The 26916-nt window shown below is 54.2% G+C and overlaps 4 protein-coding genes across 4 annotated transcripts; 1 reads left to right on the forward strand and 3 right to left on the reverse strand.

The window, feature by feature from the left end:
• Nucleotides 1-741: 741 nt before the first annotated feature.
• On the reverse strand, nt 742-2030 carry NCLIV_043740 (hypothetical protein; the record flags this gene model as incomplete). The annotated part of the gene is made up of 2 exons (XM_003881292.1): nt 742-1325; nt 1661-2030. The coding sequence occupies 2 exons, from the start codon at nt 2028-2030 to the stop codon at nt 742-744; spliced, it is 954 nt and encodes a 317-aa protein (XP_003881341.1).
• A 5160-nt stretch (nt 2031-7190) lies between these two features.
• NCLIV_043750 (conserved hypothetical protein) lies at nt 7191-13849 on the forward strand (the record flags this gene model as incomplete). The annotated part of the gene is made up of 8 exons (XM_003881293.1): nt 7191-7460; nt 8690-8782; nt 9174-9569; nt 10033-10488; nt 10969-11289; nt 11689-12043; nt 12980-13152; nt 13805-13849. The coding sequence occupies 8 exons, from the start codon at nt 7191-7193 to the stop codon at nt 13847-13849; spliced, it is 2109 nt and encodes a 702-aa protein (XP_003881342.1).
• A 470-nt stretch (nt 13850-14319) lies between these two features.
• NCLIV_043760 (conserved hypothetical protein) lies at nt 14320-14817 on the reverse strand (the record flags this gene model as incomplete). The annotated part of the gene is made up of 1 exon (XM_003881294.1): nt 14320-14817. One exon carries the CDS (start codon nt 14815-14817, stop codon nt 14320-14322), a length of 498 nt encoding a protein of 165 aa, XP_003881343.1.
• Nucleotides 14818-18397: 3580 nt separating this feature from the next.
• NCLIV_043770 (putative zinc finger (C3HC4 RING finger) protein) lies at nt 18398-22033 on the reverse strand (the record flags this gene model as incomplete). Its single annotated transcript, XM_003881295.1, has 3 exons — nt 18398-18486; nt 18959-19037; nt 19289-22033. The coding sequence occupies 3 exons, from the start codon at nt 22031-22033 to the stop codon at nt 18398-18400; spliced, it is 2913 nt and encodes a 970-aa protein (XP_003881344.1).
• Nucleotides 22034-26916: the final 4883 nt, after the last annotated feature.

Raw genomic sequence — 26916 nt, forward strand, 5'->3', positions numbered from 1 at the left:
ACGACGGCTGCATAGACTCACCAGTCGATTCAGAGACAGGCGACGGTTGTACCTCACCAGGTGATGTAGAAGAGGTCACACTGCTGAGTTCCTGTTCAATGGCGAGCGCTTGAGCTTCTAGTTCATTTGCCCGTGCTAGGCGATTTGCAGACGTCTCACGGTAGACGTTCCTATTCTTGTACGCCCACTGACGTCGGTCGCAGGGGGCTGGTGATGGATCGTTCTGACGGGCCATGCGTGTGGCAAGGTGCTGCGCAACATAATAGTCTTCGCCATGTCCCCATACGTCCCGCAGCATCTGTGCGTCTCTCCGGAAGAGTGCAATGGCAAGGTGCGCGAATGTCACCTGTGGCGCTTCAGGCGCCGGCGGATGTGAAGGGCCTGACCAGGTCAACCGCGCACAGAAACGGACGTGCAACGCCGATCGACGGTTTACAGAAATGCAACTGTTACCTGCAAGATCTGGGAGGGTCACTGATTGCCCGCCGACGGAGGCGCTTCTGTATGAAGCTGAGGTGGGCTGTTACCTTCTGTGGCGTTCATGCCTGCGACGGGCGATTAAGAGAACGAGAACTACACTGAAATCTGTTTGACATTATCGTCACTAATTATTTGATGGTGGGCACAACGTTATCGATGAGCTCTGAGGGACCCCCGCGTCCTGGTGCACCGAGATACTGCAAGGTTCTTTGCCATTGCATTATGCGGCGAAGTGCGAATGAGAGCGTTTGCGAGGCCTCATCATACGGGTTGGAGCTTGGGAGGCTGCAGCGTCTGGATAGATTTGACGCACGCACCGCTTGAGAGGCCCTCGGCCTGTGGAGCTGCGAGATGATCAGAAGATGGCGGTCCATGCGTCCTGGTTTCCTGAGCGCTTCGTATCTCGATTCCTGCTGCTGCAGCCTTCCTCCGTATATCATTGGCGATATTGATCAAGCTGGCAGCTTGTTGGACGTGGGCTTGCCCGAGGCAGTCATAAGTGCTCTGCGCCCGGCCGATCCACTTCCTGACTTGCGCCTGACCCGGAGATCTGGTGATTCCACGATGCAGGTTCTCTGCAACGAAAGCTCGAACATACCCCTTCTCGTTCCCCCATCTGTACAATAGGTAGCTGGCCTCACGCGTCAATGCGTCAACGGCTAGTTGGGCGTAGGATACTGAGCCCAACCTTTCCAATGTAACAGTGCTGCCAAGCACTGTTCCGCTGAGCGAGCCCGTCTGCGCAGCGGCGGGGGGAGTACCGCTCACAAGTGGGTCACTCGGAACAGCAGTGGCCGTGGTTTCGACTCTCTGTCGCTTTCTCGGTCTGCCGCGAGCGCGAATGCCTGATAACACAAAATGTCATGCAGTGCCGAACTACTCAGACGCAGAGACAGACGGGAATCCCATGATTGTCGGCATGACAGTGTGACGGACACTGCCTCCCCCGACAAAGGCCCTTTATCCCCCGTCCGGTCCACAGAAACGCAGCTCAACACATACGGTACACCGAACACAGCGGAACACTGATTCCCGGGACCTCAAATCACCGCTATCCACGAGAATTACGAGATGAATAAACAATGGCCTGAGACCAGCTCTTCGAACTGCTAACAGCGGTGAACCTCGTGAGTGCTGTCGTACTGACGTCCTGTGTTCTCAGAGCGGATGGCGAACGCACCTGGGCGATGTGCCGTAGGCATTGATTCCGCGACTTGTTGAGCTGCTCCTGTCACGGAGGAGGTGCCTTCGCCAGGATCGTCGTGCAAAATGGCGCCTGAGGCAAGCCACTTCTCCCACATGTCTGCCTGGGCCTCTAGCTTCGCTGCCTCTTCTTTCCGGCGCTTCCCTCGTGATCTATAAGCTTTCCTTGCTGTATTTCGGCACTCATCCAGGACGCGGTCAGATGGATATGGGTTGACATGCGAGGCTATGTAGTACGCGGTGCGCCTTTCAACATAGATATCCATGTCTTCCCAGATCTCTTTGATTTCCTTCGCTTGCTGCTTCAGGATCCGAATACCAAGCTGCACATACGATCGCAGGGTCATTGGGGGCTGTGCCCTGGGGCTGGCCGTACCTTGTCACCGGGGGGGAACACCACACAACCATTACCGGGTAAAACTTGAGTCAGACAAATTGGCCAGCACAGCTTCCGATGGGAAGACAGGAGTGGATGACAACACTGATGACTTCTAAGCCGCATGTGGGGTCGTTTGCGTGCTTCCTAGCTGTGTTAAACAGGGTTCGCGAGGTCCTGTCATGGGACAAGCCACTCTGTGAAGACGCGAAACGCTGCAACTCTCGTCGGACAACGTTCGCCAGGAACTCCAGCCTTATGTTGTCAGTGCTACATACCTGTGCCAGCCTTGGGCATGCGGCAAGAAGACGTGACGTCAGGCAAGTGATTGCCGTCTCACCTGGTGCGCTTTCATCGCCGGTTGTGGTGTGGGCTTGATCACTCGTTCCGGGTTGCGGCGACCGGTCTCCTCCGGAGCTTGAGGGTTCCACACCCGCTTCTCGCAGCCTCGCCATTATGCGGTTTGCCTTCGTTTCCAAAATTGCAGCCTGTCGCAGCCGTGCATGCGTACGCGCTCGAAACCTGCGTACCGCTGCCCCCTCCCGCGCCTTGATTTGCTTCTCATTAGCAGGGTAAGTTTGCGTTACGAGGACGCGTCCAACGCTCTCTCCTACGAAGGTCTCCTCATTACTCCAGTGCTGTCGTAATCTCAACGCCTGCTTGCGCAGTTCCTCAACCGCAAGCTCTCCGTAGGTTACCGTGCCATGGCCAGGGATAGCAACTGTACGGGCAATGCCGAGTCCCGCCGGTGCAGACACCTTGGCCCTCGACTCCCTCTTCCGTTTGCGGGTGGATTTGCGGCCTCTTTCTGATTGGCTTCCTGATAACCACCAGAACGGCATCTGTCACACCGATCATCAAGGCGTCCATGCTTACGATGCATCCAAGACATCCTAAGCACTACACGGCATCGGCCGTTCCGAAGGAAGGTGCTGAGTCTGGATGGTTGTAGCTGAACAGCAATGTCGTGCATGTGTGTTCGGAGCACCGATCCGCACCACGTACGGAGTTGCCGCTACAGCCAGGCGAATGGAACACTGAAACGTGCAAGGCTATGACCGATTGAACTACACGCGCTGGCGTTGGTCACTCGACCGGGTTTTGGGGCGAAGATTTTTACAGCTCACTGGGATCACTCGATTTAGGCGTGGGACTCGAAACGCCTTGCGGAGGTACTGCTGCCGGCGCCTCGGTTCCCTCTGAGGTGTCAGGAGTGCCAGTCGCCGAGGACGTGCTGGCGGCAGGCAATCCTTCTCCTTCGCATCTGTGACTGCCAGCTATCGGGTGATGAAGGGTACCCTGTTTGTCCGGATCGTCATCGTCTGGAAGACGCGCAGCAAGAACACCAAGAAATGTGCCGGTGATCCGTAGACAGCCGGCGGTTGCCGAGCACCAGTGCCGGGATAGTACCGAAGCTACGGGGATCCAGTCGGTACTGGCGGGGCTGAGAATGTCTTGCTCCAATGAGCGGGTTACGGCCGCGAGGGCTGTTCCCACGACAACAAGCCGGGCCAGCATTTGCTTGTACTATAGTGTCTTGCCAGCAGCCATAACGGGTGAATCGAAAGCCTGGCAAGCAGGAGACGGGAGCATGAGTTATGGGGGTCCGGGCGCTGTAGGGAAAGGGCGCAGACCTAACCTCAAGTGCAGGGAAGTACACGGTTCTCTGCCGAGGAGCGAGGACTGCGAGGGACATCGTTCGCATTTGAATGTGAGCCTGTAGCGATTGGAGCCTCGCAGCGATATGAGATCTAGTAGGCAGCTTAGTTGTTGGGAAACTGTTAACCGCCTGTTGGTTTTAACGAAGGCCATGCATGCCGCAGAGGGGCGGGTGAGCGTGGGTGTGACAAGTACTGGTGGGGCAACGGTAATGAGTGACGCTGCCCAGCAGGGGGGCACGCCGAAATCTACCTGCGCGGTCCACGTGGTTGACCCGCATGCGGCGCGACACAAAGCAGGCGGGTCACCGAGCTGTCTCCCAGGGGAGCACGCTTGAGTGGTTTTTTACCGAAGGCGAGGAGTCGGACGCTGGAAATGATGTGCCGAGCTTCATTCCACTCGTTTTCCTGGTGCCCTGCCCAGGAAATCCGAATCAATATCTTCGTTAGCAATAGCTCTCATGTAAGCTACGTCTTACAAGGAAATTCAACCACTCGCCCTTCAGAGACACGTCCACACGGCTGAGGGACTCCACACTCGGGGGTCGACTCGTGTGAGTAGCAACTTTGATAGGGTTTCAAGACATCACATTGAAGCTGCCGTGGCGGCCGCCACAACCGCAGGAAAGATTGGTGGCCAATATCCTGTTTTATGACTGTAGAATTTGCCGCATAACGAAGGATGGTATTACGCTTCCGACCCGGATAGCACTCTTAAGTACAATGCATCCCGTCACCAGGATTTGTAAAAAGAAGCGAAAACTCTATCTTGCATGTGTTCTTAACAGCCTCTTCTACCCGCCCAACTGCCCAGCAGGGACAAGGCACGATGTGGAGCCACAGCTCCTCCAGAAAGACACAACTGAGCATGTAGTCACCACACGCGCCGTTCTACGTTCGATCGTATTGTATGTCTCGGATGCCGAGACACGAACGATGTCTCGCACTCTCCGCCCGGATGGAGTCCACCCAGGACCTCCTCAAACAAAGCATTGCCCAGGTCCGTGCTCATCGGCAACGATCACTAATTGCGTTATCGCAAAAATAATATAGTTCTGGGTTCGGCTGTTCGCAGCGCATATTCCGGTTGCTGCAGACAAACCCCGATTATCGCGTTCTGTCGACTTCTCCTCTCTGCGCCCGACACATATCGAGGTACGCCTGACCGAGGCTCAAGCAGGAATGCGGCCGCTGAGAGGTGCGCCGCACAGCAATGGTGGCGATGTCGACTGCCCGGATGCCAACAGCATCCTTCGACCTTCATTCCCAACGGGCTGGAAAACGGACCACCACCTACTCATCCTGGGTTGCACACACGTCCGCGCGATTGCCGTTGACTGGACCTAGAACATCACAGCGCGAATGCTGGAGGGACTGAGCAGGCGAGGCTGTACACTGTCGTTGCGTGCCAGAAATGTGTCGAGTCACCGTCTGCACTTAGTGCTTCACCGGATCCCGGGTCTGCTGACGGAAACCGTAAATAAATCAACTCACATCAAGAGGTGCACTGGCAATTGCACGACACCGCAATGCATATCCGTTCAAGACAGCAGAGAAGCCATGCACGAGACAAGAGGCCCAACAGGTGTGCCGTGATAGGCGACAGATTACCATGCCCCGTGTTTGGAAAGAAAAGAAGAGTCAGATTGAGATGCCTTGTCCTGAGCAAACAACCTGGAAAAAATGTATCTATGATCCGTTCCACGAGACATGAGTCTGCACCCTTTGTCGAGGAGCTTCAACAATGCCACTGCAAAAAAGCTGCAGCCATTAGTCAGGTGCGAGACACTCGGGGCGGTTCGTCCCGCTGCCTGCTTCGGGGAGGAGACAATCCAGATTTCCTACGTGCTACGGCATCGCTCACGAGGGAAAACGTGTCCGTTGACTGGTGCCCCATATCCCAAGCCCGGCAAAAAACTATGAAGTGGTGACTGGTTTGCACTCGCCGGCTGCGGCGTGTCGAACTCCGGAGTTGCTTTTATAGGACTGTGCAATTCCAGTTGCCTCCCTTGCGCAGCAGCAAAATGCTTAATATCAGACTTGTTGAAAGAATGGACAATGCCTAGGACTGAGTAACGTATCGGAGCCTATGTGACTGTCCTCGCGCAGTAAATCGTGCGTTCACAGCTGTCTGATTTGTGATCATTGCCCATGGAAGTAAAAGAGCAGCTCCTGCAGTCCTACCATTTCGAGTGCCAATCCGAGTCGCAGCTGTCTGTAGGGTGAACGCACCTAGTCTGTCATCCCTGACTCACGCCACGTCACGGACAAGTGACCCACTGCAGGAGTGTTCCGGGAATATTCCTGGTTTTCTGTGTCATCGATTGTGGCGCCGGCTGTTAATGGCTTGTTGCACCGTTTGCTGCTGTTCCGGTGGCGCTGTTTTCCGTTTGAGGTGTCGACAATATGGGTGGTTTGGCTGAAGGGACGTGATGGAGTGACTCGTTTCTCTTAGCTAGGATTCCACTCTGTCGCCTGACAAAGTCCGTTCTTCCTGACCCCGCATTAGCTTAACGTGAGCCTAACGACGTCTCGAAAAAACACCCCAGCTCCCGGCATCTATTACGGTTCCGCGTTCATTGATGTCTCGCATCCTGCAGGAGGCTATACCAACGCAACACAGGCATGCACACCATCCGAAATTTGAGCTGGCTTGTACTCAGACTGACGAATTCCTCCTTCCCCTCGTGCATGCTAATGGTTGCCTTCGTCTGAAGGAAGAAGAGATCGCCGAGCTGACGATCACCTGTGGGTGCGCCAGCTGGGACACTGGCATTTTAGGCAAGCATCACACAGGTGTCTGTCGCTTTCTGTTCCATCCTTCTGCGCTCTCCACCTTTTAGCTTTTTCCATACGAACGGAGGACAAATTCTTTTTTTTGCATGGATCTTCAAGTTGAGTCCGTGCGTGTGTGGGGTCAGTCGAATGTGAAGGAGTGTCCGGCATGCACCCACGTACAAGAACTAAGTAAGGAGCGTAGAGGCAGGCAGCTACTGACGGGCTGAACCCCGGCGTGTCTGTATTGCGTTGCGGTATCAGCTATTTTCGCAGTTCCCCGAATTTCACCCCGTGTTTCGCGTCGAAGTTTTGATGTCCAGTTGCTTTTACTTTTTTGGCACACGGTCTCAGCCAAGTGAGAGTATGCCCCAAACTATATTTCTTCCGAGGACAGAGTCGGGTGTGCCACGGGGCTGGATGTCCCCATCTCTCGCCCCGAACTATCGACGCAGCGCACGAAATTTTGAGTTCTCCCCTTTCCGAGAGACAGGGCCGTCACAGTTTACTGCTGACACGTCCCACCACATCGTTTGGCATTTGATGTACACCGTTTTCGGCCGACAATTGAAGTCAAAGTAATGCTCCACCATCATTGGTGTGTGACTTCTCAAGGTTATGCGCACACGCAATTTCAATAGCAGTTTACCTCCTTCGAATATTTCGACTTGGAGCCTGGGGCATACAGAGACACAAAGATGCGCTTCAGTGCCATCGCCACTGGCGTTGTCGCTGCCCCTGCCTGCATCGCTCTCCAGGTGAAGAAGCCCCCGGCCCGTATTCTCACCCCTGCCGGCATCGTCATTCGTTTCCTGTCATCTTACTTCGTTCTACTCATTTTTGCCCTTGGCGCGGTCCCATTTTCTAATCTCTTAGCTCTGGTCCCTCACTTGGTTGGCGTACGCGCCGACTCCGCTTGCGCTTCAGGCGTTGACGTCTCCCGATGTTGTTGTACTTTGCTTCACGCGGTCAGAGCTGCATGTAGGGCCGAAAGAGCAGGGAGGATTATTCCTGGTCCATGTACGACCCAAGCGACTTTTCTGTTAGGGAACTGTACGGGAGCATCCATGGACGGCAGGCGTCTGAGAGCGGTGACGAGCAGAGAGACACTCGGATCTGTAGCCGCAGGAGACCATGCGGCTTTTCGCGAAAGTGTTTTGGTTCAACACAGCGGCTGGAGGAAACACAGAAAGATCCCCTGTGGTCTGAGGAAAGAGCCGAGAGGGGAGGTAGTGCATCATACAAGTTTCGGTAACGCGGAGGATGCTTTTGGTGGTTTCTGGGCTCCGGGATTGCACTTCTCTGTTGCAAAGGCGAAAAACAATCGAGGGGAACGGCCGAACCGCATATGTCCGTTACCGTATGTTCGGGGCTTTCTCTTGCCGCCACTCGTGCCTCTCTCCTCTTCCTCGTGCGTTGCTTGCTCCTCTCAAGTCTGTACTTCAAGTGCAGGAAGCGTAGACGCGGATCCTTCGACAGAGCCGCTGTCCTCAGGCTGCTTCCGCATTTCTCGGACCTGCTCTGGATTCTCTTCGTGTAGTCCGAGCCGCCTGTCAGTTCACCGGGACCTCTCTCATCCGACGTTTCTTCCTACAGCTCAAGCTTCCTCCCGGGCCGTGAGATCTCCGCAGCACTCCTTTGACTGCTCAGAGGGTGGTTGTTGTTCCTACTGGCTCTCTGCGTCTCCATCGCACCTGCGGGTCCGGTCTGTTCGTCCAGTTGAGTCGCCCCGCCGTACAGACGGCGTTGTTGCTTCGACGAGGCTCTTTGCCCACAAAAAGCAGAACAAGGGGGCCAAAAAATGGCATCGAACTCGGCCAAAAAAGGTCAGTGAAGTAGCTCGGTTCGTCATGTCACCGGGGCGCCTAACAGCTGGGGCGTTAGGAGGTCGTCGACACAGGCGCTGGCGTATGTTGCATTCTCGTGCTTCCATTCACGAGTCTTTACCACGTTGAGGTCTCCGTGCGATCTGTCGCACCGCTTGTGTTCCTTCTAAGCGCTCACTTTCCTGTTGTCACGAGATGGCCCAGTTCTTCCGCGCGCCCGTCTAAGATGACGGACGATCCGGTTTGTAGCACACCCGGGTCTTCCTCCACAACCGTGTCTTGCGGCTTGGAAGTCTACGCGTGTCGCTACCTAGCACAGGGGCTTCTTTATGTGGAGCTTGCGTGTGTTGAACGTCTCGTTTTACCTTCAGACTGTGCCCTCCCACATCAACACCAGGCCCTCAGTATTTTCTCATAGTGTTCTGAACTTCGTCAATGCCCCTCCCGAATATCTTCCTGCCCCGGTGAGTCGACGGTCGCACCGTGGATACCTCCCCGCCACTACTGACTACCACTTTCATGGAACGCTTCAGAGTCCTTACAGCTGTGAATGTTAACCTGAACCTCCCTGACGTATTAAAAGGGATTCGTGCACGGAACGCAGCTCCCTTTCGAGCAATTCGAGATGGCTAGGTTTTCCTTTCTTGTAGTTCCCTGCCGAGCTACGTTCAGTTCAGTCCCCTCCCCTACGGATGACTGTGATGCGACCAGCATCTGCAAAAGACAAAGGGCTAGCGCACAAAAGCGCTGCGACTCTCTTGGAACGTGGTGTCACCGTGCTGTTTTACTCCTCGTGGTTGTCGCTGTCTTAGCGTCTACCGCGATCACTCGATTTGCTCCCTTTGTTGTCCTCAGGTGCCGGAGGCAGAAGTTGTGCTGAACCGCCCCAAGATTGCCACGCTCCTCCGCCTTCTTTGGCTTCTGCCGCGCCAGTATCAGCGAGGCTCCGCGGCCTTCATCCCTGGACCTGTTCCATGCCCGCTTCCATCGCCGAAGAGGGTCTTTGGTTCCTTCGAAGCTCCGACTCACGAACAGCTTCGAGTAGAAAAGCAGTACGCTGAATTCGTAGCGCGGCAGGAATCTGAAATTATAGACAGAGCTACTGCCTGTGCGGCACAGTTCGACCAGCCTTTGGTCAACGCTGCTGCTGCCGGAGTGGACACGGCGGCAGGCAAGGCGTTGCAAGCTATCGCCTACGATGAAGAACTTGGAGCAGACCTCCGCCGACTTAAAAAGCTGGCTGACGAGAAGGTAGGGAACACATCGAGACATGCACACAGTGTGGTTCGCTTTCCAGAGGTGTGGATGCCTCCTTGTCACAAAAAGGTCAGCAAGCTGTGGCTGTCTTCCTATGGGAGAAGTAGGAGTTGTGTCCTGACTCGCGCATGTTGAGGAGGCAGTGCCCATAGCGCTGTGATCTCAAAGCCTAGCAGCCCGTTGGCATTTGTCGGGCAACGCATTCCGGCTGCATCACTTTCATGGACGCTTTTTGCGTTCAGCGTGAGACCTGGTTTTCTTTTTTTTGGTGGTCTCAAGGTTGAGAAGTTGTGATGACTGCGTGAAAAGCTCAGAATACTTCACGTTTTGGGCGCGTCTGTGGACCTGCTGACCTGTGGTTCGATAAGCACGTGCCTTTTAAGCATCTGTCGAGACACAAGGAGACGCCGACAGCTTGGCCACATTATCAACAAGCTCAAATGCAATGGATGTTCAGGATGACGAGGCCTTGAGAGTTCTTCACGAGCATCTCTCCGTAGCAATCTCTCCAGCGCGCCTCCCAGGTCCAGGTGCGCCTCCACTGGCTTCTGGGCCGTTGGGTGTATCTGAACAAAAGCACAGCGTGACGGCTCAGCAACCTTTTGCGGAGGGAGCTGCGGATCGGGAGGCAGCAGTCAGTTCCGACACCGGGGAGGCGATAGCGAACCAGGAGAAAGCAAAGACGACGAAGAAGCTGGTGTGGCTGCCTTTTTATCGCCAACGAGCCAAATCTCGTCACGAATCGGCTGCGAGTCTTGTTCGCGACGTCTGCCGGTCTCCCTTGACTCGGTTCAACCGGCTGCTGATAGCAGAGGCCATTGATCGGTGGTGGAGTGCCTGGCAGGACCGTCGACTGGCCGGAGTCGTGACTAAGAAACTTGGGCGGCTAAAATGTCTCGGTCGTCAATTCAAGGTAAGTTCAGTGAAGGGATACTCGTATCTAAGTGTGTACAGGACACGACTACACATTGGGATCGGACGAGATTTGCATGGGGGAACGCTTCATGGATTTTGTGATGTGGAAATGGACCACGGCGTGTAGTCATTGGTGGTGACCCTTCCTCACCCATCTATGGCAGCTGACGCTTTGAGGGACCACGCCAATCTGGGGGAGAGCCTGCGCTTCGGCCAGTGTAGAGCGAACCCTGCCGCATCTAGATAATGCTAGGTGGAGTTACACAAGTCAGCGAGGCTATCGGGACCGTGTGTACGAGGTACGCCCACGTCGGTGGTCTGACGGAAGTGAGCAGACGTCGTCGCGGAGCTGCGTACGCAGGGCGTGACCCGAACGAACCAACCATTCCTTCGGAGCTTTCTTCAAAGCCTGTTTTGACTAGCCTCTTGTGGAGACAGTCGCGCAGTTCTGTCCATTTGTGCCCGTCTGGGCCTGCAGGCAAGTGGCATCCCGCCGGAGAAGCTATTAGAGGAGAACGCCTTCGAACAATACCGGATGTTTGATGATCTGCCACACACCCGTTTCGTCGCAAACTACATGAGACGGCACTCCTGTCCCTGGCAACCGCCTCCGCATTCCAGCAGCTGTGGGGTTTCCTCTGACAAGGAAGGCGCGTTAACAAACAATCAGCCATGGATCGGATACCAGGGCAGCGTTGGGAGACGTCCGGGGATTGCTGACGGCGCAGCCAGCACGGGAGATGAAAACGGTCAGAAGCGGCGGCAAACGCTCAAACGGGCAGCCTTTGAAGAGCTCAAGGTGTGTGTCAGTTTCACGGTTTGGGAGGAAAGGTTTGGGTCGTTTGTATGCAGAAATTAGAGTGACAGCGCCAGCGTCACCTGCACTTCGGTGACAGGGATGAGTAGTGACATGTACAGTGCAACGTCCTCAGGGCGGGTTGAGCGGCTGGTTTTCGGGCCTTCGGGTCTCACCAGGGGGGTTTATGTAACCGGCGGATCATGCAAGGATACGCCGTGCGAAGCGGTCAATCGACTCTTGTATGCTCCGTTGAACGGCGCTTTCATCGTGTGAGGCCACCGAAAAAGTGCGTGGAGCATGAGCAGATGTGACTGGGTCACAGAGGCAATGTACCTTTTCAGGCACATATTTCCTTGCATATGGATTTCGAGCAGAAACGGTTTGTCTCTGGTTTGGCAGGCCCTTGGGATCTTAGAATCCGACGGATCTTTGGACCTCAACCTGCTAAAAGAACTTTATCGAACACACCCCGCAGCACCGCCTCGAGATGAGAAAACGGAAGGCCGGCGCCGTTCACTGCCGGCTGACAAGATGTCCAGGCATGAACGCCACCAGCAGATCAAGTATCGACATGCTGCAGTAGGGCTGTCCTTACCTGCTGCTGCGAGGGAGGTCAAGACTTTGGAGGTGTGGGAAAGAAGAGAAGATAGCGAGGATGTTGGAGGAAGAATCGCAAGGGCCACAGGTGTTTTTGATGCACTTATGCGGGAAGAGTTTCCCCACTACGAGCCTGTTCGAGATGTCTTCAAGCTCGGTAAGGCGTCTTGAGAGCCGACCTGCGGAAAAGAATAACGGCTTCTATGGTTGGTTTCATTGTGCCAAGGAAAAGTGGTCGTTGGTCCTCGAAACACCGGAAGCGTTGAACCCACTGAACACCATGTATTAGCATAACAAAGATAATCAGGATAATCCGGGATCATGCTTGGCATATAGTCTCCTGCCTGGTGCTGGTCTGTACGGAATACACCAGTATGACCTCACAGTACCGGAAGCCGTGTGATCTATATAGTATCAGGGGACATTAGACCGAACCTGCGCTGAGTGTTCAGTACGATTTGCATTGATTACGCTTCGTGGGCCAGCAGCTGAAGCGGAATTGGGGCTCGTCGGCTGTCCCGAAGTTGTACGACTGTCAGGTGTGCTGGCACTCGTAGCCTCTCTCCCAGTGCACGGCCGTCTGTATCTTGTGTTAGAATGCCATAGGCGAGAAACGGGAATTTGTAAAAAACGCGCTGTTCTGGGGCTCAGTCCAAATCTCTAGCTTTTTTGTTCCGTCCTGCTAGACGATAGTGCAACTTCCGCATGGTGTGGTTGAACCAGTTCTATGAGTCGTCTCGCCTGTCAGTTGAACAGGACGGAGGGCGTTTGGTGAGCAAAGATACACTATCGGCTCGCTGCAAAAACCATGCACCCAACTGAGTAGGGTGACAGACGCAGGACTACGCATACGGCACTGGCGCTCCGATAATGGCGCCAGAGCTGTGCAGTGTTCGGTGTGAGGAAGAAAAAACAGAGTCGTGGGGTCGTTGATTACCTTTCGGATGATAGACGGGGATGGTCGTCAAAAGGATGGACTGTCGGCGGAAGATGCGTAGTTTGTCTTTGTCACGCAAGCAGCCTAAAATCACATTCGACATCCCTGTCGGCACTGATGAGAATGTCATGCGTCCGATTGATTTAAACCGTCCAGCCATCGAGATCGTTGACCTCCACTATTTCTTTGTGGGTGCAGAGGGTTTTCTTGAGGCAGAGTACCGACACCATACCATAAAGCGGGAACTAAGGAAGCTCTACTTGGAGTGGCTTCGGCTCGGAATGCCGGAGGATGCTAAAAAACGTAAGTATCGACATACTGTAAACAATGTACGTTTGACGTCGCCGCGGAGCCCTAAACGCAGGTGCTGGTAGCTGTTTTTTGGATGACTAACACCACTTGCCCTCAGAACTGATGCGACCAGCCTGTGAATTCGAATTTCACCGGTTTCCGGTGCCTTCCCGACATGAAAAAGAACGGATATTTACTAGGGACAAGGCGCTGACAGGACTGAGTCGACAAATAATTGGAACTGCGACGCAACCAATTGATCCCTTACTGTGGACTATTGTCTAGGCCGAGCCGAGCTGGTGTGTCATCGTAGTACTCACCAAATAGTGGCTGAATTCAGACAGTAGAATTCTGAAGTCGAGGAACGGAATTTAAAACGCACAGAAATGATTTGTGCACGTGTCTTATGTGAATGCTTCAGGAAGCAAAAATGACTTCTTGGTTTACTGGATGCGGCTGTCAAAGCGGAAGAGAAAAGCTATGTTGTATGCCGAACAACAACGTGCTCCCGCCGGTGTGTCAAACGCATATTTAATGCGCCGCATAAGAGACAAAACTATGCTTGAAAATACAGCAAATTTGAATGATTTAGGAACGAGTTCCACAATCGCTCAATCCGTGTGATACCCTCGGTTTTGTTTTCAAGCCGTCCATACTTCCCTTCCGTGTGTTGCATGACTGAGTTCTTAGGCATTAGGTGATTATGCGGCAAAGTGGAAGGTAGGACTCATCTGAACAAAGAACGCTTTGGTGGGCACTTATAAGATCCGACAAAGCTGCCACCCCTGTGTTTCTGTATGGCTGGGTAATCGCTCGGCTCTTGAAGCAGAGATGTTGAAGTAAAACCGGAACAGATGCGTCGAATCGGTTCACGGTTGGGTGCGAACGTACGTTTAAGCTGCGCAACGTAACTGTGTTGTGAACAAAAAAAGTCGCGAACCGCGCAACACAGTACGATTTTATCTCTACGTGAAAATCGAAACGAAACGGTAGCGTCCTTAATTAAAACTTTACGATATTCATGAACTTCCCCGCCCCGCTAAGCGGAATCAAACGTGTCACCTCACTAATCACCTCGGCGAGGATTATACGTTACGTCTGCGAACTCACCACACACGGTTGAAAACTAAATCGGCAGGCGACAACCATTTTTTGATGCAAGAAAAATAAAACGGCCTTCAACGTATAAAAAACAAGCTATGCGATTAAGAGTGCATGCTCGCAAAAACGGAAGACAAAAAACCAATAAATGTAATGACACCAACTGCGGTCTTCCCGGCTCCAGATGTCGTCACTTCGTAAGTCGTCGTGTGTTTAGTGGAGGTATCCCTGAGGATGAAGCAAAAGCCCTGACCATCACCGTGGGGTGGCACTTTTAAAATGAGGCTCGACGAAGAAGTAGTAGTAGCGAAAGCAAAGTTTTTGTCGGCACCCGGGAAAAGCTCAGCCCAGGGCTTGGCTCCCTTCGCAGTGTCGCACGATCCATTGTTCAGCGGAAACGCTTCCTTCTCAAGCTGTTCCGGTTCCACAGTCACTTTACTATTTTGTGGGAGCATTTCAATCGTGCAAGTTTCCCCCACCTCCAGTTTATGCTTGGATACTGTATCCGCATCGATCGACTTGGGGAAACTCACCTGGAAACTTGCTGCACTAGCGCCTCCTACCAGGGCAGCCAGAAGGGCAATACTCCCAAGCACGCGCATCATCTTGGAAAAAATGCTGATCCAAACAGGAGCGGAACAACGCTGGCAACAAAACCGGTAACAGCCCTTCGGCGAAAGGTGTAACAACCGTCACAAATCGAAACTGACCAGACGTGCACACAAAACGAACAAGAACAGGCAAAAAGAAAGAGGGTGCTGTCACCAGGAACCAAGGTTAAACACAAAAGAAAATAATAGGAGTACGTAAGGGGTGCGTAGAAACCCGCTGGTAGCCGTGGATGAGACCTGTGCCCCACTCAGATTAGTTCAGCCGACAAGCCTCCTGGTGGGCAGTCGGCGTCTCTGGCAACCCCAGCGCGTGTTGGACACGGTCGAGCAAAGAACAACAAAGTTGAGACGGGCAAAGCCACCAACGACAGAGCGTGTTTCATTTCGCGCGTACCCGGATCTAGCCACCAAGGCTCCTTTAGCGACGCCCGTAGCGCTGTGAAGGTTGCGAGCGCACAGCAACTGAACAAGCCACTGCGGGAAGATAAGGAAATACCATCTTTCGTAAACTCCTGTTTCGCGCTTATATCGGACATGTCCGACAGGAAGAAGGCGGGGCAAGTCGCTGCGGAATTACCGGGGCGCAACAATCGTGCTTACTTAAATCGGACCTCCTGCAGAACAGTTTACGCGTGGTTTGAGGGCACTCGTTCACCGCCATGACCAACACACTTATTAGGGAAGACTGATCGCTGCCGAGATCCGGCAGGTAGCAGCAGGGACAAGTGAATTAGGCCCGCTGCTATTCTCGTCTTCTCATGAATCAGTCTGTCATGGCATGCGGAAATGACCAGCTGGTGGATGTAGATCGGCTGTTCCAGTATGTAAGCGATGTGCGAGTTTCATGCACGACACCAGGGACTCGACATCTACAAAGTCGCTGTAACGCGTGGATTGCACTTCTTGAATCATTGATTCTGGAGAATTTATTGGAGGCGACGGTGACGAATGCCGCACCCCTCCAAGACTATCCACACACTGTAGACGCGTTGTCTCTCATCGCCAGGCGAAGGCTCGCTATCAAGGAAATTCATTCCAAAAGCATATCGAAGGCTGCATCGTCTCAGAAAGCACCGTATTTCAGCTAGCGCTGAAACTGACGGCTCCTTTCTTTCTCGCGGCACCAACACTGTGTCACTTCTTGGTGAGATGCGGTTATGCTTGTTGGAACATTTTTTTTGCACATTATTATTGTTCAAGATGCGACCACTTTTGAATGCGTTTCTGCGGCATCATCTGTTTCTAGAACGATGGCCGGAAAGCGAATGTATAGTACGGGGCCAGAGTTTCTTGGCAATCGATGAACTCTTGGCCAGCTTGATAGGAGCCTCTCTCGAGCCTTCAGAGACCCATACGCTAGATGCCACTGCTAGTAGTGGTGGAGGTACAATCACAGGGGATGTCCCAAGCGCATGATTGTGTACGTCAGGCTTCTGCATAGCGCACTCAAATGGAAGCCCTCATGCAGTGAGTGGGGAATGTGACAAAACCAACTGTGAGCTGTCCTCACTAGCTAGTGGGAGGACGCCCATCGACGGAAGAGCGGTGCAACAGGGCGAGCGGTTCCTTCGGCAGAAAGAATTAAAAATTTGCTGAGCTGATATTGTGCAAAAACAGAATTGGAAATGTGAGCATGGAAGGAACCACCAGACGGGTCACAGAACTAATTCGGCAACACTCAGTCTCTTCGACGCCTCTGTGTCCCTGGTTCGTAGTATCTCGTAGACTGACGGACCTTTACACTGCGATAAAATCTGGGATAGTGCAACACTGTCTTCGCTAGTGTGACAAAGTGGAAGACACATTCGCACGCGTTTCCCGCCGGACTGCACGAGCCAGATTCCTGTCTCAGAGAGCCAGCCCCGCGTAGAACGTCTCTGAATCGTCGGCTGAGTGGGTGTAGCGTGAAGACCACTTCAGAACACATCGGCTTCGTCGCAACGCTAGCAGAAGATAAAGCCCAGTTCGATGGGTAAATATTCGGTACGTTTGCGGTGTAGAGCCTTCCGCGCACATTCGTTCCGGTGTCTTGCGTTCTGGCAGCAATTCGCCAAAGTGAGGACGACCCCTCAAACAACAGGGTAATTCCGCGCGCGATACCCATTGGCTTACAAAATGTCACCATACTGAGTGTTGCAACCCTCTTGGCGAGGTTGTCCATGTTGTGAACTTCCGAGCTGTATGTCTACTCTTCGCCGAAAGGAAGCTTGGACGGGTATAGGGGGACGGCAGGTGACCGGTCTTCGCTCTTTTGCGGAAGCGAAATGAGCTTCCAAAGGGCCGTTTCGAGGGTAAGCGGAAGCCACTCCGCTCTCCTCGCCACAGTCAACAACAGATGCACGTGACTACCACCTCCGTTTGCGGCTGGAGGCCCTGTCGTTAGGGCTAGGAGGCCCTTCACATCCGCCTAATACAACCACGAGGACGCAAGCGCGGCATTCGACAACTAAACAGACTACACAGTTTCACAGCGAGACCATGGACGCTCCGCAGCTTTTCCATGGGGAAATAAACACGTCAAAAATCAAGAGTCTTCATTCAAAATACCTGCAGATTCCCCGGCAACTGTTTCGCGCCATATATACACATGAACCTAGGGCACGCCGAGAACCACCATCTTTTTCCAACGATGTAAGCCAGCCCGGTAGGGAATCCCACCCGGACGCGTGCAAAAAAAGACGCCTCAGCTTCATTACAGGCCTAAAAACGTTTCATCCACACGCAGGAGTCCGAACTATCGCGGACAAACACAGGAGGCTCAACACGGGCAGCGGATGAGCAGACCACTCAGCCAGACAGCCTGGAAGAAAAGACGCGAGACAAAATTGCTTCCATTAAACCAGAACACACCTCCACTTCCGACTGTACCTCGCCTTTGCTCTCCACAGCACGTAGGACGTCTGATACACTGAAGGAACCAGTTGTGTGGCCGCGTCCACAAGGAATGAAAGAAAACCTACTCCTTTCTGTTCTCCGAGTATTGCTCTCGCTTCTGTCTCTTTGGCATCGGCGGGAGAAAAAATGCACCGAAGTCCACCTTGTGATGCACGGCCTGGTCTCTGCTTACAAGAGAGCAGTGACCTCCCTCTCTTCACAGGAATCCGACTGTTCGCCGGTCACCGAAACCTCGGGTGCGCCTACCACAAAACGCAGTAGCCTCCCGGTCGTGCCATGCTGTTTTACTCTACCTGCGGCGATTTCTCCCTCCCTTTCGTCACCAGGAACGACTAGAAGAACGCACTTGGATGATCTCAATCGTGTCTGCTATCGTTGATTCTGCCCGCGTTAACGATGACGTGGCTGCCGCCGACCCGCCACGCATTTGTTGGGTGCAGGCAAACAACGCAGAAAATGCGACAAGAACGGTGCTGCCCAAAATCAAGGAGTCCGAGGAAAGGTCATGAGAGACTACACAGCAAGCGTCACCCTTGACAGAACACATGCCGCTCCGTGTCTCGCTATTCACGTCTACTTCCACGAGTACCTCATCCCGTCACCTAACCTCACCTCCCTCTTTCTTTCTCTGACGGGCACACGAAGCCTTGCTGTGGAAGTGCAGACTCTGTCGCCTTCACTTGGCTCGCCTAGGGCTGCGGAGCTGCCCACACATGGGGCACGTCTCTTTCTGTCGTTTGAAAAGCCACACATCCACACAGTGGCCTGCACAAAACGCACAAAAGAACAAACACAGATTCGTACGGCAAAAACCCCGCGTGCCATCCGGCGTTGGCGCCCGTGCATAGAGTGACAAAGAATCGCGCGGAGGTTCGCATCCGAAAAAGAATTGAGCGAAGATTGGGGAAGACTTCACCGAAACCGTACGCAACGAGGAAATAAGGCCGACGTTTCTGGGTGTTTCCTAAAACGAAGAGACGTCAAAAGAACTCGTTGTGTTCTCAAAGCATGAATACGCTACTGACGAACAGCTAGTGCGCCTCAGCTCATTCTGCGCCCTCTGTGACTTGAGTCCGCGCTCCCCAGAGAAGAAATAGAGATGCAGGCCATCGAGAGGCAGGCACGCGAGAGAAGGACGAGAAGGGATAAGCAAAGAACGTCTTGGCTTCAAACGAAGGCCACATTCTCACTTGACCGAAAAAAAAACCTCATGTGCTGCTTCGACAACAGAACGTACGATGGAATTTGTGGCCGCAGCCATTCACGACGCGAAGAATGTCCTCTGGTTTGAACTCCTCGAAGCAGAAGATGCATATCTGCGGGCCAAGAAAGGACAAAGCTGGGAAGTACGGACCCTCAATCACAGCCGCCGCTGACTGTTTGCCTGTTCCTCTTCCAACCGTCTCGAAATGGCCCAGAGGTGTATCTCTTCTAGGTGTACCTCTTGGCAGAACAGACAGGGCGGCCGCGCTGTTCCCTTCACGGTGTGCAGTTCCACGACACGCGGGCGACTCGAAGTGCGCATTCCTCCTGGAAGTGTGGCACGGTTCGTCCAGGCTGGACTCACCTCTTCTTCGTCTTCCTCTTCGTCTCGAAAGGCCGACAACTGCAAAGGTATGTGCTCAGGGATTGAGGCGGCGTGCCGCCTGCGCCGAATCCCCTCTTGCTCTCTCCACTCGCGGAGAACGGCTTCGCCTCGAGGTTCGTCTTCTCGCGCCTCCGTGCTGTCGCCTTCTCTCCCCGCGGCACCCCTTTCGGAGGTCGCCTGGAGTGCCTCCCACTGCCTGCGTCGCTTCTCCCGTCTCTCCTTCGTCTCCCGCTCCCTCTGTTGGGCGTACGTGGCGACGCGGGTGTGGCGATGAATGAGGAGAGAGTGAAGAAGCTGCCACGGCAGGACACCGAAGGCGCTGAAAAGAGCCAAAAGGCTGTAAGAGATGAAAAGCAGCCCGAGAAGAATCACAGCCCACCACACGGTCCACTGCCGGGCCAGCGAGAAGGATCCTATTCCCCCCACTGGGCTCGCGAATCCAGAAACAAAGGGATGCGATGACGCCGGTCGAATTTGCGCGGCTTCTGCGGTAGTGTCACTGCGCGAGTAGGAAGAAAATGCGCTGTAGTAGCGAGGGCCGATGCCTGCCAGTCGGGCGGTATTGTAGTTGCTGAACGAGACCGCCACTTTGATGAGATTTCCGCCGTTAACCAGGAACGTCCACGCGTCCTCGGTCACAGCGTCTTCGGCGCCATCTTCGTAGATACAGCGGAGGAGCCAGAAGAAGAAAGTGGTGAAGAAAAGGCGCTGAGAGGCACTCGGGAAGAAGACGAGCGGAGACACTGACAGCAGGCGATACGGATGCAGCTGGCAAACGAGCTCTCGAAAACGGAACCGCCCGTTCGGTGCATGCCACCCGACAGTCCTGATGCGGTTGAAGAGTCCACTGAATTTGTCGAGACACGGAACCAGCCGCCGCGGGGACCCCTTCCACGTTTCCTCCGTCCACAGACGGAGAGTGTTGAGGACTGCCCCGATTCGGCCCAGCTCTCGATAAGCTGTCTCCCTCCTGCGTTCTCGATCAGCTGGCCTCACAGACTCGCCCCCTCGCCCGCCTGCACGATGCGGCCACGCAGTGGCAAGGATGTCGGCACTGGGAGTCAGAGGGGTGTTTGAGGGCATGCGTGATCGCCGCCTTCGCGTTTGCTCTCTGCCTTCGCCCGACCGCCTGTCCCAGACTAAGCGGTTGATTCCTAGGTGCGCCGAAAGCCTGACGAACAGATGCACTGCCGCGGCTGGCGCGAAGAAGCGCTGATTGAGAGACGAGTCTCGTCCTTGCCCCTCTTGCGCCGGCGGCGCGCTCCCAACTGCCTCAGCCTGTCGAGCTTGAGCGGCACTGCGGTCGCGACTGATTCGCGCTCGGTCCCTTGCGTCCCTTTCGTCAGGAATCGGACGCTGGTGGCCGCGCGAATCAACTCGCGCGTCTCCCCACCTCGAAGGAGTCTCCGCAGCACCGGGACAAGGCCTGTCTCCGCCTTCGCCGGTTCCGGTCCGGCGTTCCGCTGGATCGACAGGGTCTGAGGCCGCAGTGAACTCCACTGGCTGGCTCCTGGACATTGAAGATGCACATGAAGGGGGACGGGACGGGGACTCTACAGCAGCGAGCTCGTGGCCTCCTCGCGAATAAGAATGTATGTGTCCCCACACAGGCCCGCTGCTGCGGAGTGTGTTTCGCGACCCCTCCATAGGCGTCTGAAGAGATGAGGAGACAACCGAAGACGTCTCGTCCTCGTCTCGGGTTTCCTCTCCAGCTTCCCCGCTGCCTCTCTCGCTCTGTTTTCTTTCACCTGCCACTCCCTGCCCGTCTTCGGTCTCTTGTCCGTGTCTTCGTTCCGCGCTCGGTGACGCGCCTCGCCCTCCTTCGACTTCCCGAATCGAGTAGGCCTCCTGAGCCTCTCGAAGCAGTTCCTCGACTACCGCTGCGGGATCGTTACGCTGAAGACGGTTCCGGTGTCTGTCTCCCTCTGGGCGGTCCCCCGGTGGGCCCCCGGCTCCTCGCCCCTGTGTCTCCTCCTCTTGCTCTCGTCGCTCATCTAACCTTTCCTCCCTCAGCTCGTCGCCCTCCACGGGTGCTGCGCCCGCAGCACGTCTCTGGTTGGTGGGCAGACCGTAGTCTCGAGCAGCTTGGTTGTAGTGCACGGCTGAGACTTCGGCTGCTTGGCGGCACTGAGGAGAGAGAGAGAAGGTGAGAGACTGCAGGTGAAGCAGTTGTGCGAAATACAGCGAAAACGTATACAGGGGAACTTCGAGAAGCAAGCCACAGCAAACCTGGGAAATCACGAAATAGACGTATGCCAACCCGATCGACGGCATCACCGACTCCTCTGCATGCCCCGCAGGCCCCTGTGTCCCCGCCTGAAAGGCCACGCCTGTCCCAGTGTCTGCCGTTTGACCCTCTCGACGCAGCCCCCCGCCGCGAGGAACGGGCACGCGTCCCGGCAGAAGGCCGCCTGACGAGCGCTGGAAGACTCGCGGAGGCATGTCGGAGAGAGCTGCAGCCGCTTCAGGAGAGAGACCCGTTCCCGGCGCGGCCGTGCTCGCCTTCGCTACGGGCATGGACTCGGGGGCGACTCGCAAGGCCCCTGAAAGATGCGAGTTGACTGTGGAACGCGAGGCGTCTCTGACCAGGCTGTCCACCGCCGCGTCGAGCTGGCTTGCAGCGGCATCACTGCCCAAGAGTGGATCCAAGGCGCCATCGTGGGAAGACAAGGAGGGAGAAACGGGAGACGAGGGAGGCGGCACTGTGACTAAGTTGAGGAACATGGCGAAGAAAACGTAGAAGAACGCTGGAACGACGCATGCAGAGAAGTGGAAAAGGAACTCGACGATGCGGCCGAAAAGCAGGAATGCGTACAGAAGAAGAACCTGACTGTTCGCTGCGTAGAGACGTATCGGAAGAAGACAGCGAGTGGTGAAGAAGTTGTACGCTTTGAATGCCCAGAGAGAGAGACGCTTGACCGAGAAACGGGACGCAGGACTCCCTAAAAGAGAGGGAAACTCCGTCTTCGATACTGCTCCCAGAGAAGCAGAGACAACACAGACACGCGAGGCGGGTGAGACGAGAGGAGCCGACGCTAAAGACTGGAAAGGGATGCCATGGCCCGTCTCCTGTGACGACTCCCTCGCGCTCGGGGAAGAGTCCTGGGGAAGAAGTGGGCTGTCAGGTTCTCGACAAAGATACGGTGACGGTCCTACACTGTTGGAAGTCGAACGGGGGGAAGCTAATGGAGATGGCTCCCGACGATCGCGAATACGAAACACCCCCAGTTCTAGCGGTGGAGGACGCCGGGGACCACAGTTTGCCATAGTGAGACACGCCCACTGGGAAAGACGGGTGCGTATAATATAGGTACATAAACTCTGTGAATCGTCGTACGCCAGCTCTCTCTACAAGAGGGAAACTGTGCTGCGCTTAGTGGCTTTGTTTCTTGCTGTTTGCGCGGCTCCGAGAGTCACTCGATCACAACAGTGGTGAGAAAGCGCGTGACATGCTTGTGGCCTGTGAAAAAAGTTTTACAGAAATCCCTTCCCAAAGAAAAACAGCTCCTGGTGCACCGCCACGAAAAGAAGTAGGAAGTGCCAATGGACAACAATATCGACTAGGTTCCAATCAGACGTGCCGGGAAGTTACAAATGGAATATGGACAGAGTGAGCGATGAGGGTACGGCTGGCAGACAGGCGTACTCGGTCCCAGAGACTGGGTCTAGAGCGGGGGGTGGAGGAAGGTGTGAACCGACTTTGGTACCGCACTCCCACTCGTCTTTCCTTATCTACAGAACGGTCACACCGATATCAGCGGCTTTCTAGTTTCGCAAAGAAGCGACGAGGACGAAGCGGCTCAACGAAGGCTCAGTGGAGACCCAAGTTTTCCCTTTTTCGCGGCACTTGGTGAGACTTGCGAGACACGATTGCGCCAGTTCCCGCATCACCGCAGCGAACGCAGAGCCGCTTTCAACCATATCACAGAAGCAGAGACGGTGAGCGTGTGAAACGAACCGCAAGACTCGGAACACCCAAATGCGGCACAGACAACGTACCGCTGCAGGCAACCAAGCAGAGAGGTGCAACAACAGTTGCACTGGTGAAGAACAGAGGAAGAGGACAAAAAACTAGCCGAAAAAAATTGCGTCAAGAACCAGACTCCAACAGACCAAGAGGGAAACAGCGAGAACCAAACCGTGTAGTTTTTTATGAAAGCAAGAAAAGGTTCCCTTTCGGGGATTGTCTCGGCGCCTCGTTTTCTGACCGCGCGACGAGTCGACAGAAGGGGGGAACTCGAACAGAAAAGATACGAAAAGTACGTAAACCTGTCAAAAGGTCCACACTGATGGAGAAACTTGAACTCCCTAGCCACCAAGAGCTCCCTCTAGAAGAGAGCAAAAAAGTATCTAAAAAAACCTTTCCCGCCTCCAGCCTCACCTCCCGCGCGTCATTTTAGCTCATCAAGCTCACGCAGAGGAACTACTGCGCACAGCTTCGCTGTGCCCCAAAGGAAAGTCCAGATTTCTTTCCACCAGGCAGCCCCATACGCCACTACAAACACGCAGGCACGCGTTCGAAAGTCGACGCCTGCGTTCTCCCTGAGTGGTTGAGCACAAATGTAACGGGACGCGACGGAAGTACGTGTGGTCTTACAGCCATCGAAACAGCCAGCTCAGCCCGCCTGAGGAAACCGAGACACACGGCACACGGAAGAACAGCGTGCCATGGCAGTGCCGCCTAGCTGACAGAGACGGAACGAGCAATCCTTAGCGAGAAACAGCATGCCAGAAAGAGAAAAAACGAATTTCTTTACGCAAGAGGCAGGAGTTGTTCACAAAATTGGGGTAGATAAGCAAAAAAAATTACAGCATGAAGCAAGCACCCCAAAACAGCTCATGCCATTTAGGCGGGAGCTGCCGCAACGGGTCTCTGGTAGGATCACACGTCGTGGCACATTCTAATCGCTTACCATTGAGGAGAAACAGAGGCCGTGGGAGTTTCCGCGTAAAGACGAAGAATGCTTTTCTCATTTTGATCGCGCTGCAACTATCTTCCCTTGCCAGTTTCACCACTCAGCGGTTCGTAACACCCCTCTCTTCACAAGCGCGAGTACAACATGCATTTAGCGTCCGTTTGGACCGTCAGATTGGACGCATGATAACGACATGCAAATGAGAGGCCTTCTTGAAAAGCGACAAACGTCTCATCTGGAAGGAGTCCCCCCAGTGTAGTAATACGATAGTCCACACCGAGATAACAAGCTCGAGAGGAAACAGCACGACGACACCAACACACAAACCGCTGAATCTGGTGCCGGCGAGATGCAGTAGCTGGCTTCGCCGAATCTGCCACCAGAAGTTCTAGCGCCGTTGGATTTTTGGGTCCGGGCCCCTGCAAAAGGTATCAAAAATGGCAGACAGGTAAATGTGCCGGTTTGGATATTATCGGAAAAAAATCAAGAACACCAATCCATCGTCGAATGGTATGCAGAAATGCATCCAGGCAAGGCTGTGACTGGGGACACGGGCGGTTGGATTCCAGTAAGTCAACAGACGAAATAATGTTTGCACCGGTTTAAACCTCCGGATTTGAATCGTCTTACGGGAAATAGGAACTCATATGAGAGTAACACCTACCGGAGCAGTCTGCTGTCCAAGGGGGAGTTCCTTATTTCTGAACAACGATTCCTTTTGGTTCGACCCGACCCCCGTCCGGATGAGGGATACTTTTACAGGGGAGAGAAATTAAGCATCGCCTTCGTGCCACTTGTTCAGTGTGACGGGCTACCTCCGTGAAACGGCGATAGAGAAGCACTGTATATATGTTGGTGAGAACGTTAATGATTGTACGCCTTGTCAGCAGCGCACCCCTCCACGGTTTACCTAATATAATTCGCTTCGCGATTCCCATGTAGTATTACGGCAGGGAGCGAGTATCCGCTGTCCGAAAGACAACTGACATTCGGTCACGGCAGGGTTAGTGGTTCTCGGTGGACGTGTGTAGAACTGCGTAACTAAGACAGGGAGATAGCAAGCATTGAAGGGGGGTATGCCCTTGTCTAAGGTCCATATTGTGTTTTGCGTTAGCATCTTTGCCAGTCTTGGGTCTATACATAGATGGGAAACGCCTTCAGGCGGTCATATGGCTACTCATTCACACCAGGGCAATTATAAAGAGAAACAGAGCTCCTGTCATGCTGAGGTGCTTTTATGGTGGAGCATGCAGGATCACCATGTGCTGCACTTAAGAGGGAGCCGAGATTGCTACAGCAGCTGCCATGGTTTTCACGAACTAATACCTTGCTGAACTAAGTCTTATTCGAGAACAGTATGCACTTCTCACATCTTAGGGTATGCTGAGGCTTGTGAAATCGCGCATTTAGCAGCTACTGCACGAGGCGACTGACGGCGACAGACCGGCGTCACGACAGGCAAGCAACTGCCATGGCCATGGGCATTGTGCTGCCGAGACTCCCGTGATAGAGTAGTGCTGCCTGGTTGAGTCTGACCCGCTGAAGGGGATTTCTGAACCCGTTGTTTTGAGCAGGAGTACCAAGAGAAAGCGTCAGGCGCAAGGAACAGACCGAAGAGTTGTGTCATTAAGGATTCCATCGAGTATGCATCGCAAGCACGCACACGACTTCAAGCTTGTTCTAAATGGTGCTTCCCTGAGATGAGTCAGATGCAGCCTCGTATCCTCTTTGCAGAAGCCTCTTGCGACAGTTTTTGCTGCGATTGCTGTCGTCACCAGGTTTCCTCTCGCGACGGCTGTTGCTTCAGCCAGCGTACGCGGCATGTTTAGCACGCAGTTTAGCTTTACTTGCCGCACACGGTAAGCGCGTTGTGCCCCCCGCTTTGTCGTCAATGAGTCCCAATCAGGACTGCCGGCCCCACGACATTTTCGTTCTTTGGGGCCCTCGGAGCGCCGACCCCACTCTCAGGTACAGACCCCTTAATGTATCAATATGTATTTAGAGTAACATTCAGTTTTGATAATCTAATTTGTCAGTCTTTGAGATGGTTCCGTCGCATGCATGGAAAGAAGGATACTCTCCCCCATCAGGGGGGCAGCCACGAGTGTGGAGCCCCCCGTGTGGGCCCCTAACGCTGGGTGAGAAGAGGGCTCAACAAGCTTCCAAAACGAATGGCAGTAGACGAGCGGAAGATAGACACCATGGAGAAAGGTGGGATATGACAACTCTTCCCATACAGTACTCTGAAGGTGTTCCTACCAAGATCAAGACCCGGTGCGTTGAAACTGGAATGCCACCGTTGATGATACCAGACGCGCCCACATCCGGACCTGAATATGTTGAGACGTTCTACTGCAGACAAAATGGCCTATATGGGAAAAACCAGCCCACCACGTTCGAACCGTCTTCATTCGGACTGCAGTCAAAGTGAGCAGGACAAATCATACAACTGCATACAAATATCGCTGGAACGGCGAGTCGCCCCACAAGGAATCAGTTTTCTACCGTACTTGTCCCCTTCATGTATCTAGGTAGAAACGCGCCACATACATAGGCTGTTTCAAGCTGTGTAAGCCTGCGGGTACCAGCGAGGCTGACTTCCTGGCATGCTTGAATGTTCGTCACGCTGTACAGCCTGCCGCTGGGAGATATCCCGTGACCACAGATGGTTCCTGTGCAACAGCACCTTAT

The sequence above is a fragment of the Neospora caninum genome, chromosome IX (assembly GCF_000208865.1).
Source record: "Neospora caninum Liverpool complete genome, chromosome IX".
Lineage (NCBI taxonomy): Eukaryota > Apicomplexa > Conoidasida > Eucoccidiorida > Sarcocystidae > Neospora > Neospora caninum.